The following is a 13,777-nucleotide window of genomic DNA, read 5'->3' on the forward strand; positions in this document are numbered from 1 at the left end:
ATGACACCCCCCGCACTCCTCCCGCTTTTGGCACGCGATGGCATGGTGGGCCTGTTTTTTCACCCTTCCCAGGCTCCAGAGCCTTTCTAGGAGCCTGGGTAGGGTGAAAACAACCCCCGCACTTCCCGGAGGCCCTCTGGAGGCCGGAAACGGCCCATTTGCTGACTTCTGGTGGGACTGGAAGGCCCATTTTTTGCTCTCCCCAGGTTCCAGAGCCTTTCTAGGAGCTTTTGGAGGGCGAAAACGGCCTTCCCCACCTCCCAAGGCCCTCTGGAGGCTGGAAACAGCCTGTTTCCCTACTTCTGGTGGGCCCAGGCGGCCTGAAAACGGAGCTGAGCTCGCGTGTCCACCAATATGGCTCTGTGTGCCACTTGTGGCATGCGTGCCATAGGTTCGCCATCACGGCTCTATACTTTGTGTGTATAGCAAAACCGCCTTGCAACCTTGTTTGACATAACCTTTATTAGTCTGAAACTCAGTGAACAGTGATTTATGTAATTTATTGAATTTGGATGTCGCACACTTAATTCATGTTGGAAATGGTCTTCGGGTCTCTGCCGCGCGTGCGCAGAGGGCGGGGCAAGTGCCTGGGGACTACACACGCATGCGCGGTGGGCATGCGGGGAGGCCGCGCACACATGTACGGTTGGGCGGGGTTCCCATGTTAGTCTTGTTCCAGCACTTAATAATCCTCTCAGCGGCCCTGGTTCTCACTTCAGCCCTTTGTGGCCTTCCAGCAATCACAGGAAATAAGTCAGAGAGAGAACAACTAGGTCCATCTAACATGTCAAGACATGGTTTAATGAATCATGATCGTTTCAATAAAACATAGCTGACTGGGTTGACACTGACGTTAAGCCAAAACAAATTACGGTTCTTGTCTGTATAAAGAATGCCTCATGACTAAGCAAATATTTAACCTGGATCTCTTCACCCTAGTCAAATCCTTTATATATCTCACCATGCCAGTTGGGTTTTTTGTTTGTTTGTTTGTTTGTTTTTGAGGGAAACAAGTCACTGCACGCACTGAAATATTGTTTCTTTGATTTCAAACAAGACAGGCGTGATCTAAAAAAGATCTCAAGAAAATCTGGGTGGAACAAGAAAGGCTAGGCAACCATGAGGCAAAATACATAGTGATGGAGTGTATTTATTGACAACAACTAACAAACAAAACCATATTCATATATGTTTTCACTGACAAATACAATCCACAGGTTAACTGATCCCCACAAAGAGATATTTACACGCCAGATTCCCATGCTTTTGCACAGATCCTCAGACAACTAAGCAAAATGGACACCCCTGTTCTCCTCAAGATGTCCATTTTACCGCCCTCGTTACACCACCATATACTCACTCACTTACACCGGAAGCTAATGCTCCTTCGGCAAACCTATGCATTGTCTAATTGATTTTCAGTTGGAGAAAGGCTGAAATATTGTCTGCCTTGGCTCACTGCCGCAAGATAGCTGTAAGATATCTTTTTGAGGTGTACGAAGACAAATGAGGTATTATTTACAATGGCTGCCATGGAGTAGCATCACATGTGCTTTCTTCTTATCTGTCTCTTCTCATTCAGCCCTCTCTGTTTCCTTATGATACCCAACATGTGTGAAATTAGCATGAACCATTACTTAGCTGCAAGTCAGAACTAGAAGCCAAACCCCAGTTTCCAATTTAAAGGTGAAGCAAGCTCCGATTCCCTCCCCCCCAGATCATAGTTTCTGGGATGTCATAGCACGCCATGGTCATTTCCAGCTATCATAAAATATTGCATGCCAATGTCCTGTCAAGCTGGGAAAGAACTGGCTGAAGGCCCTTCATAGTAGCAAATCATGGTCCAATTACATCGGAGAAATGGGACACTGTCTTCATATACCTAGAGAATAAGGTTGCATTTGCCCCAGCTAAATGCTCCAGCGCATAATCGTTTCCATGATTATGAAACCAGCAAATGTGCGATGGGTGACTTTTTCAAAAGTCTCAGTGGAAGGGTAGATGCCTAGACTTAAGAAATGATGGTTTTTTCAGTCAACAAAAGTAGAATACCTGGGGGAGAAAGGAAATAAAAACGAGTCATATAAGTCATCTGTCAAAGCCAGAAATAGTAATATAATTGATTGATTTTAAAATGTTGCCTGATGCTTATCTACACCTATCTATAAGTCTTGAAAATTCAGATATTTGGGGCATCATCCAGTTGGTGGAATTCAATTTTTTTTTACTACTGGTTCTGTGGGCGTGGCTTGGTGGGTGCGGTGTGGCGTGGCGTGGCTTGGTGGGCGTGGCAGGGGAAAATACTGCAAAATCTCCATTCCCTCTTCACTCCTGGAGAAAGGATATTGCAAAATCTCCATTCCCACCTCACTCTGGAGCCAGCCAGAGGTGGTATTTGCCGGTTCTCTGAACTACTCAAAATTTCCGCTACTGGTTCTCCAGAACCTGTCAGAACTTGCTGAATAGCACCCCTGGTTTCGTCTCCCAACTGCCCCAGCCAGTTTGGCTGAAGGGAAGGAACCAGAAGTGGGTTTCAGCAGGTTCTGACCAGTTCTGGAGAACCGGTAGTGGACATTTTGAGTAATTTGGAGAACCAAATTGGAAAATTGGAAAATTCTGACTGGCCCAGCCCCCATCTATTCTCTGCCTCCCAAGCCCCAGCTGATCAGGAGGAAATGGGGATTTTGCAGTAACCTTCCCCTGGATTGGGGACAGAATGGAGATTTTACAGTATCCTTCCCCTGATATGCCCACCAAGCCACGTCCACCAAGCCATGCCATGCACACCAAGCCACACCCACAGAACCGGTAGTAAAAAAATTTGAAACCCACCACTGGAAGGAATGGTGAAGTCCTTCAAACCATCCCTAGTGTCAAAAACATAATGACATTAAATCAATATCTAGGCCTTCTAAAAAGAAAATGACTCACCGGTGACAATATACATAAGAATGGAGGCCCAGCCCAAGCTGAAGGATGTACCAAATACTACTAAACGTTGGGCGTATCCTGGCGATCTCCTAAGAATGGCTGTGAACAGAGACATGGCAACCAGAACAAGGAAACCTAGGGGCAAAAGAGAAAGGAAAAGAAATGTGGAGTGGGAGTTGAACAGCAATCTAGCAACCTCACCCATCAACCAAATAGTCAAGGGTGCTAGGAGCTGTTTTGCCTGTAGAGCCAGCCATTACTCTTACATGACCCCATAAGAATGTGACAACAGCCATTAGAATATTAAAAGGACATGTACTTGCACAGGAACAGACATCTCAATCACAAGGCCCCCAAAGAATATATAAAAGCTCACCTATCTCAGCCCCATTTTGTCAGCCACCCCAGAAATATGCTGCTGTCATTGAAGTTTCTGGCTACTAAATTATCTCCTTTCCAGAATCCAACTTATTTTCAGCGTCTTTCTCCCGGCTTGGAACTGGATCTGATTTTTCTTCCAACAATACCAAGAAGAGACCTAGCTGCTTTAAAGAGTTGCAGGCAAAGGCTACATTTACACTCTGTATCCACTCCAAAACCCCTTTCTGGAATAATTCTAAAAGGCTGCCCCTGTTCTGTCCCCGTCTCACACATGCACACAAACAGATATCCAGGGGTTAAATAAAACTGGCAGACAACAAATTCTTTCGATAAGAGGATTGGCAGCAACCCAGTAGCTGCTTGCCAAGAACTTTACCCATAAAGGGAAGGGTTGTTCCTCCGACAGATAAAGCCAAACAAGATACACACAGTTCAAGAATTGTCAAGTCCAGTCCATATTAAATCCAAGGCAGATATTGTTGTTGTAAAGATACAATGTGACTCGCTAGTAGTTAGTTTTGTCCATCACAGAATCTGAATGGCCACCTCACTCCTTTATATCCCCTGTGGGGTGTGGTCCAGTGACTCAGCTTAATCTCTGGCACGCCTCCTTTCCTGCTGCGTACGCTTGTCTCTCTGACGCTGGCGTGGATCCAGCCAAGACTTATCTCCGTCACTGTCTGACTGTGAGGAGATACCTGGCTCCTGGCCAATCTCTTCTCCCTCGGGAGACACCTGAGGCATTGCCAGAGAGGAGGGTCCTGGAGAAGGAGGCTTGGCCAACTCCTCTCCTTCATGTTTGGAGCCTTCTCCCTCCGATAAATCGGCCTCGGGGGTCGGAGTCACAACAGCCCTTAGTCTATTACCAACCTGCACTGAAGCTGAAGATGGCTGCTGTTTTTATTACCGATACATCGTATAGCTTGTTACGTTCAAAAGAGATGCAACTGAAAAGCAACCCTATGAAGCCACAGAAGAGGGCCATCAGCAGGAAGGCGCGGGTAACATGGATGTGCAAAGCTGTGCCCAAGAAAAGAAAGAAAACATTAGTATGTGGGTGTGGGTATGTACAACTTCAGCCCCATAACCCTGTCCTTGCACCTCAAAGAGCATCCCAAAAATTCCGCAACATTTCGTAGCAAGTTGCCAAGCCTAAACAATAACGCTCGTAAAGAGGCATGTTAAACCTCCAATATATTTGATGCCCCTCTTTTACTAACACAGCTACAATTTCACATTTTTTTTTTAAAAAAAAGAAAAACATTTTGAATTCCAATCTGGTTCACTGTTGCTAGCAACCCTTGGATATTTAAAAAAAAATGCTGAAATTAAATGAATGACAAAGGTCGTTACTCTTGTTATCGAATATTGAATGGTGAAAATAGAAGTGAGATCTGCACAGAAGTGAATTTTAAAAAAATAAAAGCTGGGTTTAAAAAAGCTGGGTTTTCCATCTCTACCTAGTTCCATCTCTACCTAGACGTTTAGATGTCTACCTAAACGTTAATTGGGATGTCAATTTAGAAATTTGGTCCCGATAGATAGCAGCACCTAGCCAGGTTTGCCTGATCCTGAAACTAGTGATTGCATGGGAAAATCTGGGATTAGTGCAGTAGTGTAGTGTAATGCATACCTGCAGGAGTAGAGAGGGAATCTTGGCAATACTGAGCTTTCCCAGAAAGAAGCTTGGATTAAGAGACTCTGCTGTCCTGAACTGGATGGGGAGGAAGGAAGAGGTTCAGGGTGGCCACAGCCTAAAATCCCTCAGGATATATACTTGCTAGATTAGAAGGTTATAGTTTTAATTAGGCAATTCTGTCTCTTTAGGTGTAAGCAAATAAAGGCTTGGATTTGATTGGCTCTCACTGTTTTGTCTCTGGGCTTGGGTCTGAAAGTAAGAGGCTAGATTGGAAGATCAGATCGGTATCCTGGAAAAGGTAAAGATTCCCCTTGCACATACGTGCTAGTCATTCCCGATTCTAGGGGGCGGTGCTCATCTCCGTTTCAAAGCCAAGAGCCAGCACTGTCCGAAGACGTCTCCGTGGTCATGTGGCTGGCATGACTCAACGCCAAAGGCGCACGAAACGCTTTTACCATCCCACTAAAGGTAGTCCCTATTTTTTCTACTTGCATTTTTTATGTGCTTTCGAACTGCTAAATTGGCAGAAGCTGGGACAAGTAACGGGAGCTCACCCCATTACGCAGCACTAGGGATTCGAACCGCTGAACTGCCGACTTTTCGATTGACAAGCTCAGCATCTTAGCCACTGAGCCACCGCATCTCTGGGAAAAGGCATGGGTAAATCACTGTCTGTAGCTCCTAAAAGGGGTTGCCTTTTAACACTCATTATAAATTCAGTTTGCTCATTTTGTTCTGGGTCAGGAAAAGCCACCATCAACTAGCGGGTCCAACAGCTAACAGAGCAGCTGAAATGGGCCCCCAAAAGAATTCTATTTTTAACTGATTGTAAATTCACCTGAAGTTACAGCAGCCTCCTATTGCTGAAACGCAGCCTATTTCTCAGGGGCCTTTATGTGGACAAAAATGAGAGAAGTGGGCATTGTGTATACCAGGGATCAGCAACCTGCGGCTCTGGAGCCGCATGTGGCTCTTTCATCCCAATGCAGCGGCTCCCTGTTGCTGGTCAGCTCCACAATTGATAGGGCTTTCAGTTAGGACAGGAAAAAGGATGCCACGCTAGGAGGAGACTCTATGGTGGGGGAACCGGACTTCCGGTTGGCTCCAGATATGAATGGGGGGCTTCCGGTTAGGACCTTTGTGGCTCTTTGAGTGTTTAAGGTTGCCGACCCCTGATGTATACTGTTTTGACTTCATGGAGGGAAGGCAGAATATAAAGTGAGTGAATGAGTGAATGAGTGAATGAATGAATGAATGAATGATCTTTAAGACATCACAAGAGGGAGTAGAGAGATCTTACCTAAGAGATTAAACTGGTACAGGTTGCATTTTGATTCTAAGCAGATGTTCCAGAGACCACTATAAACCATGCCTCTGTGAGTTGTCTCCAGTACCCAGTAAGAGGTACTCAAGGACATATACTCCAACAGCAGACTTCCCGCTGAGCAAATGCCACTGCTAATCTTCAGAGGTTGACTCAAGAAAGACAAATTTATCTCTAAACTGGTGACGCTTGTTAAAGAAACTGTAGTGGAAGGGATTTCTCTAGATGGAGGAGGAAGAAAAAAAATTAGAGTCATTATGATTATTTCTAATGTATTTTTTAAATTCCTGATTAATGGTCATTTGCAGGAAAGTATTGGGTATTGATTGCAAGATCTGATAGAACAGAGGTTGGAACTCAATAATTATATAATAATTGCATGTGCGCAATTTTGGAAAGGGAAAGAAGTATCATCGGACCAGATGATTATTAAAAAAAAAATTGTGGTGTGCAGAATGTGATAGCTTAACATATATTCTTAAAGATAGACAAGAATCAACTTTCAATCAAAGCTGGGATAAATGGTACAAATGGATAGAAGTAAAAATGCCATGAGGTCGATGTTAGGAAAGCATATAGCATAGAATTGTTGATACTAAGCTAAATATATATATAAGGTAATACTAGATGTAAGAAGATTAACAAGTGTAAGATGCAATGTGGAAAATTTAATCGAAGATGTAGTAGGATGGTATGTAATGTTACTTAGGAACTGTATGTATATGGGGGCTGAATCGACCTCAGTTGTATGTATGTGATTTTGTTTTGTTATCGTCTTCTTTTTGTTTCTTTTTTGTCTTCAGTTTATAATAAAAATTAAAAAAAAAAAAGAATGGGGCAGGACAAAATGCAGGTCACAGTTTCCAATTCTTTTTTTAAGTTGCATTAACAGAAGGATACAATCAAGATCAAGGGAGGTACCAATACCACTTTATAAAGCCTTGGTAAGACCACACCTAGAATACTGCATCCAGTTTTGGTCACACTATAAAAAAGATGTTGAGAATCTAGAAAAAGTACAGAGAAGAGCAACCAGGATGATTAGGGGACTGGGGACTAAAACAGATGAAGAACAGTTGCAGGAACTGGGCATGGCTAGTCTAGTGAAGAGAAGGATCAGGGGAGACATGACAGCAGTCTTCCAATATTTGAGGGGCTGCCACAAAGAAGAGGGACTCAACTTATTTTCCAAAGCACCTGAAGGCCAGACAAGGAATAATGGATGGAAACTGAACAAGGAGAAATTCAACCTGGAAATGAGGAGAAATTTTCTGAGTGAGAACAATCAACCAGTGGAACAGAAGTTGCCTTCAGAAGTTGTGGGAGCTTCATCACTGGAGGCTTTCAAGAAGAGATTGGGCTGCCATTTGTCAGAAATAGTGTAGGGTCTCCTGCTTGGGGAGGATTGGACTAGATGACCTACAAGGTCCCTTCCGACTCTGTTAATCTGTTAAATCTGTTAAGACCTTACCCCTTTCTCCCTCCCACAACAGGTCCAACAGCCACACCTTTCTGCCATTTGGGGCAGCTTCTCTGCAATGGAAGCAAGGATGAAGAAACAGCAACCACTTCTGAGATCTGCTCGGTTGCTCGACGACCATCACAGGTTTCTAGGCTACCACTGGAATCTGCATTGATGGGTGCAAATTCCGACCAATGAGGCTTCTGCGTTCTTCTGTCCCCAAGATTTCTGGCCAATTAGATTAATGTTGTGCAACAAGGGAAAGAATGTTTTGATTGCAATTTAAATTGTGAAGAGTCTGAAGTATAATGAGCAAAGATTCAATGGTGTCATGTCTGTTTCCTTACAAAGAAACTTCTGAAATTACTTAGGAGTAGCAATAGCATTTAGATTTATATACCGCTTTACAGTGCTTTACAGCCCTCTCTAAGCGGTTTACAGAGTCAGCCTATTGCCCCCAACAATCTGGGTCTTCATTTTACCCACCTCGGAAGGATGGAAGGCTGAGTCAACCTTGAACCTGGTGAGATTCAAACTGCCAAATTGCAGGCAGCTGGCAGTCAGCAGAAGTAGCCTGAAGTACTGCACTCTAACCACTGCACCATCATGGCTCTGGAGTACCTCCAGAAGCTGCAAAATTGACCCACCCACTCTCCAGTATCTATCTTCTATCTCAGGGCTTTCAAACTCACACGCTGGATGTGTCACACGCTGGACACGCCTTGTTTAGCAAAGGGGGGGGGGGAAATCACAATACGTCATGTGACACCATTGATGACACGAGTTTGACACCCCTGTTGTATCTCTTATATATCAAATATCTGTACCTATCCATCCATCTATCTCTCTCTGTATATATAGTATATTTTTCTTTATCTCTTGTGCTATCATCTACCTAATCTTTGGGCTTTTAATTGTTTTTAGGTATCTACAATTGAAATAAACAGTAGCTATGCAAAGAGAAATGATCTCATAAAAATAAAATACTGCGCTATTAGGTAGGGAGACAATCTCTTCTTTGACTTCCCCAGGGCCCTCTTTCAATCATACTGCTTTGATCATGCTAGTTTGTTTGGATAAATAAAATTAGGTAAATAAAATTGAATCTTAAATTTTATTGGCTTTCTTGAAATGCCCACCATGACAACTCTGCTCAAGTTTAAATAAATGTGCCCATGCCTTGTATATTAAGGAGAACAGCCCATCTTGCTAACACAATGCCAACTTTATTGCAACACGTGACAAGTTATCAGAAAAACACAAATTCCCACCTTCCCCTAGGGGAAAAACAAAAATATTTTACTATAAAGTATTTCAAATCACCACAGATGCTTTTCTTGGGTTTTAAACCCACATAAGATATCCAAAAAGGGTTTTAAAGCTTTCTAAACAAACTCAGTGTTTAACAGCCAGGAACACTTAAAACAGCAAGATTAATGCATTTAGATGTACTAGACAGACATCGTTATTAAAATAACATATCCATCTCTGTGTGCAAAAATAAAAAAATACGGATGGCCTTTGCTATCCATTTCTCCCATGCAGTGAAATGATAACCGCTTTTGAAACGATGTAAGTCTGTCTCCTGAGATTTGCATGATGGTTTCAAGCTTCTGTGCTTAAGATGTAATATGCGTTAACCTTTGGGTTCAAATCAGACAGTCTGTAGTTTAAAAGTCACGGATTATTTTTACAGAACCCCCAATGGGCATTTTGTAGAAGTCACCGATGGATGTGGGTGACTGCATGGAGACAGTAGGATGCTTCCATTGTAACAAACTGCCAAATGAAAAATCCAAGCGGTGACAGTTAACACAATCTGAAGTAGGTTTCCATTGGTGATCTATTTTAAGAGTAACCGGACTAAGAATAAATGATGCCACTAATGCAATTCTCCATTGCTTTTTCCATTCTCTTCAAGTAGCAAGGTGGCTGGCTGAGTACTGCTTATTTACTGGATAATCTATCCTATTTTGGAAAGGATAACAGACGTTTCTGATTATGTCAGAAGAACCCTTATTTCAGGAATAAAGGACAGCCCAGGTTGTGAATAATCTGTAAAACAAGACATAATAATGACAACCTACCTACACTGGAGTCAAACATCTATCTTAACCGATTAAACAGTTCTGGAATTCCAGAAATGGAACCTTTTGGAGAAATCTCCTCTTAGATTCCCAAATTTGTAAACTGCACAGTATCCTCCTTTTCTCCTTCCAGCTAATCTCCCAGCCATAATCTTCTACTCCAAAGGTTTTGATTCTCCATCAGGTGCACTGTTCATGGCCTCTTCTTCTTCTGGTCTGGATTTCTCTGGATCTATATCGATGGTCAGATCTGTAGAACATTCAGAACTTGACTTCTCCGGGACATCAGAATAAAGGCTCTGGAGATAATGGGCAAACTTGCCATTCTTCTTCCAATCTGAGTCAGATGCGGTGGGTTCCATCTCAGTAGATGTAGCTGCCTGGTCTTTGGAAAGAGACTTGGGAAGAGGAGAGATCTCCAGCTTCTGTTTGGGTAGATCGGTAGATGGAACACGTTCTACATCGTAACTATCTCCTGCTTTGTAAGTATTCATTTCTTTGTTCTTAAGGGAAGAACTGGCAAAACACTCAGGAGCACTGATGGTTTCTTGGGTATTCTTATATTCTGCCTCCCAATCTTCACTTTTATCCTGGCCAGTTGTAGTGGTCCTCTCAACAGCTATCATATTATCTACGAAGCCGGCAGATTCTTGTGGCCTTTGGATCTTTTGCCAGTCAAACTGGGCATGGGCCGAGTATCTTTGGCCTTTGGAGGCATCACGCATCTCTTGCCAACAATTTCCATCTCGCTGCTTCTTAATGTTCAGAGAAGATTCTCCAAATGATGATGTGCCTTCCCTTTTTCTATTCGGCGGGCCTGAAGACCAAGGAGTTGACTCAGCCAGACTTTCCCTGTGGTTGCTCCAAGACTTCCTGAAATTTCCCTCCTTCCCTTGCCAGTTGTCCCCTTTCCAATACCTCCCGCCTTCATCTCTCTGCCTCTCCTTCCATCCCAAGGGGGACTGGGATCGTTTCCATCCCCTTGCTGGTTCTGCTTGAGGGGTACCAGCCCAGTTCTTCCCATCATCCCATTGGGCAACCCTGACACGTTGGTTATTTTGTCTATCTGGGATTCCAGCGCTCGATTGGCCGTGAGAATGACAGCTTCTATAAATTGTCTCATCACGGTGAGGCGCACTAGAGTGCCAGGCGTAAGGAGCACCACCAGAAGCCTTATGGCAGGTGGGTTGGCAGCTGTTACAGCAGCTCCCTGCCTGTAAAGCACCCGGGCCATGACAGGCAGAGACAGATCCTTGCCCACTCAGAATAGGTAGGGGAGCCAGGGCATTCTGTGCCCCTTTGGCAGCACTGTTGAGCAAGAAGTAGAGGACATCCAAGCGTACAGGCACCGTTAAGGAGGAGAGATTGCTTGATGGTGTCACATGTCCCAAGGAGTTAAGATGCAGCTCAGAAGTTCCAGGTGTGGACACTTCTTTGGAGGATGATCCAGATGGCATCAGGACCAGCCTTCTCTCAGGGGCCTCACCATTGACGAGCTGCTGGTTCTCAGCCATAGGACCTTCTGCGTGATTCTAAAGCCCCCAGGAGACACAAAGACTGTAGGAAAGAGGAGAAACACAAAAACCAACGGTCAAGAAAACTACTTCTTCAAACATGTTTTCAATAGGTTTGAAAAAAAAAATTTTTTTCCCTCTTTTTGGTCTACAGAGACCAAAGTCTGATCCATTAATCTATACGTCCCCTTCCTGCCTTCCCTTCCATAGGAAACGCACGACGGCAGATTCTAACCATCAACAAACCCCCAAAACAAATAAATAACATTAACAATAAATAAATAACAAACACAATAAATAACAGGAGTCCTGCCTGGACTACTGTAATGCTCTCTACATGGGGCTCCCCTTGAAGAGCACCCAGAGGCTCCAACTGGTCCAGAATGCGGCCGCGCAGGTGATTATGGGAGTGTCATGGTGCTCCCATGTAACATCTTTCCTGCGTGAGCTGCACTGGCTCCCGGTGGTCGTCCGGGTGCGATTCAAGGTGTTGGTGAGCACCTTTAGAGCGCTCCATGGCTTAGGACCTGGATATCTACGAGACCACCTTCTGCCACCTGTGGGTGTGGCTTGGTGGGCATGGCACTGCTTGGTGGGCATGGCGGGGAAAGGATACTGCAAAATCCCCATTCCCTCCCCACTCTGGGATCAGCCAGAGGTGGTATCTGCCGTTTCTCCTGAACTACTGAAAACATCCGCTACCCGTTCCCACCCCTGGTAGGAACCCAAAACCTCTTCTTTCCAGCACTGTTATTTACTGAAAAGGCCATGTGGTTGACTTACTCCATAGTTGACCAAAAAAACCCCTCTGTATCTGCCCAATTTAAGGATAGGGAGCCATGAAAAAGATCTAAGAATCTGCAATATTTTCTTCAAAGCTGAAATTCTCACCCCTACCCCCATAGATCTTGTTTATATTGCACTTTCTATAAGAGCACTTGAACTACAGCTCCCATGATCCCCAGCCAAAGCTTAATGCAATGCATCTCTTGCAGTTTAAACCAGTTTGGAGATCTTCCACGCATCGGGGCGAGTTTTTTTTTTTTTCCCCACCCATCCAACACGAGAGAGTTTGTAGAGTGATGGGGACGGGAAAGGGCTCTTGCAATCCCCTTGCCGGCGATAACGGGTGGGGGAAATTAAGACCTCTCACGGTCTCCACACCTTTAGACAATCTGGGTCACGCGTGGGCTTTTTCCCCGGGTCTTTCCAGAGCAAGCGATCTCGATCTCGTATAACGCAAAGGCAAAGCACAAGGCTGGACTAGGGGCGTGGCTAGAGAAAGGGGGCGGGTCGAAGGCGAATAAAGCAAGGAATGTATAGAAGCGAGGTGGATTTTTGCTGCATTTTTCCCCACGCTTTCGTTTTCTGTTTGTCTCTCTCTCGTCCTTCCTCCAGGATTGCCAATCCTGGGGTTTTAAACGCAAGTTTTATTTTAAAATAGAAGGAAGCCTGCATTTTTCTGCCCCTGACATTATAGCGTTATGCATTAAACAGGCAGCAATTATTTAGATTCAACACTGATTGATTGATTTTCTTTCTTTCTTTCTTTCTTTCTTTCTTTCTTTCTTTCTTTCTTTCTTTCTTTCTTCCTTCCTTCCTTCCTTCCTTCCTTTCTTCTTTCTTTCTTTCTTTCTTTCTTTCTTTCTTCCTTCCTTTCTTCTTTCTTTCTTTCTTTCTTTCTTTCTTCCTTTCTTCTTTCTTTCTTCCTTCCTTTCTTCTTTCTTTCTTTCTTTCTTTCTTTCTTTCTTTCTTTCTTTCTTCCTTTCTTCTTTCTTTCTTTCTTTCTTTCTTTCTTTCTTTCTTTCTTTCTTCTTCCTTCCTTCCTTCCTTCCTTTGCTTAGAATCTGTTTTTGATTTGTGCAAAATCCTGGAAGGAACAACCGCCACCTCCTGGCAATCCTAATAATTTAGTTTCAAACACATTTATTGTGTAGTTTTTTTGAGGGTGCCGGATACAATCTGGCTTTATATATTATTTATTATCAAGAGCCTGTAGTACAGTGGACTAAAGCACTGTTGTTAACATCTGCTGCTTGCAATTACTGCAAGTTCAAATCTCGCCAGGCTCAAGGTCGACTCAGCCTCCCATCCTTTCTAAGGTAGGTAAATTGAGGACCCAGTTTGTGGGGGCAATAAGCTGACTTTGTATAAAATATACAAAAGTATGAAGACTATTGCTTAACGCATTGTAAGCCGCCCTGAGTCTCCGGAGGAGGGCGGCATATAAATTAAAGCAAAAAAAAATATAAATATTAGTTTGATTTATATGCCACCCTTCTCCGGAGACTCAGAGCAGCTTACAATGCTTTTAAGCAATAGCCTTCACACTTTTGTATATACCAGCTTAGTAGGGCTTTTGCCCCCCCGCTCCCTAAGCGGTGTTCTATTTTATACAAAGTCAGCTTATTGCCCCCACAAACCGGGTCCTCATTTTAC

At 43.8% G+C, this 13,777-nt stretch overlaps 2 protein-coding genes across 2 annotated transcripts; both read right to left on the reverse strand.

Moving 5' to 3' along the window:
• Positions 1-1,132: 1,132 nt before the first annotated feature.
• On the reverse strand, positions 1,133-6,558 carry LOC117669270 (protein NKG7-like). The gene is made up of 4 exons (XM_060694012.2): positions 6,252-6,558; positions 4,183-4,332; positions 2,932-3,066; positions 1,133-2,052 (listed from the first exon to the last, which is right to left on the reverse strand). Exons 1-4 carry the CDS (start codon positions 6,529-6,531, stop codon positions 2,012-2,014), a joined length of 606 nt encoding a protein of 201 aa, XP_060549995.1. The 5' UTR covers positions 6,532-6,558; the 3' UTR covers positions 1,133-2,011.
• Positions 6,559-8,943: 2,385 nt separating this feature from the next.
• On the reverse strand, positions 8,944-12,585 carry LOC117669269 (uncharacterized). The gene is made up of 2 exons (XM_034423568.2): positions 12,503-12,585; positions 8,944-11,381 (listed from the first exon to the last, which is right to left on the reverse strand). Exon 2 carries the CDS (start codon positions 11,336-11,338, stop codon positions 9,980-9,982), a length of 1,359 nt encoding a protein of 452 aa, XP_034279459.2. The 5' UTR covers positions 11,339-11,381; positions 12,503-12,585; the 3' UTR covers positions 8,944-9,979.
• Positions 12,586-13,777: the final 1,192 nt, after the last annotated feature.

Source organism: Pantherophis guttatus, chromosome 10, assembly GCF_059756535.1.
Source record: "Pantherophis guttatus breed Tessera chromosome 10, ASM5975653v1, whole genome shotgun sequence".
In the NCBI taxonomy this organism is placed as follows: Eukaryota; Metazoa; Chordata; class Lepidosauria; order Squamata; family Colubridae; genus Pantherophis; species Pantherophis guttatus.

Coding starts and splice junctions, on each gene's coding strand:
- LOC117669270 (XM_060694012.2), bottom strand. CDS start 6,531: ATGACTCTAATTTTTTTTCTTCCTCCTCCATCTAGAGAAATCCCTTCC. Junction 3,067..4,182: donor CATCTTCAGCTTCAGTGCAG/GTTGGTAATAGA, acceptor TTTTGCCCCTAG/GTTTCCTTGTTCTGGTTGCC. Junction 2,053..2,931: donor TCTTATGTATATTGTCACCG/GTGAGTCATTTT, acceptor TTTCTCCCCCAG/GTATTCTACTTTTGTTGACT.
- LOC117669269 (XM_034423568.2), bottom strand. CDS start 11,338: ATGGCTGAGAACCAGCAGCTCGTCAATGGTGAGGCCCCTGAGAGAAGG.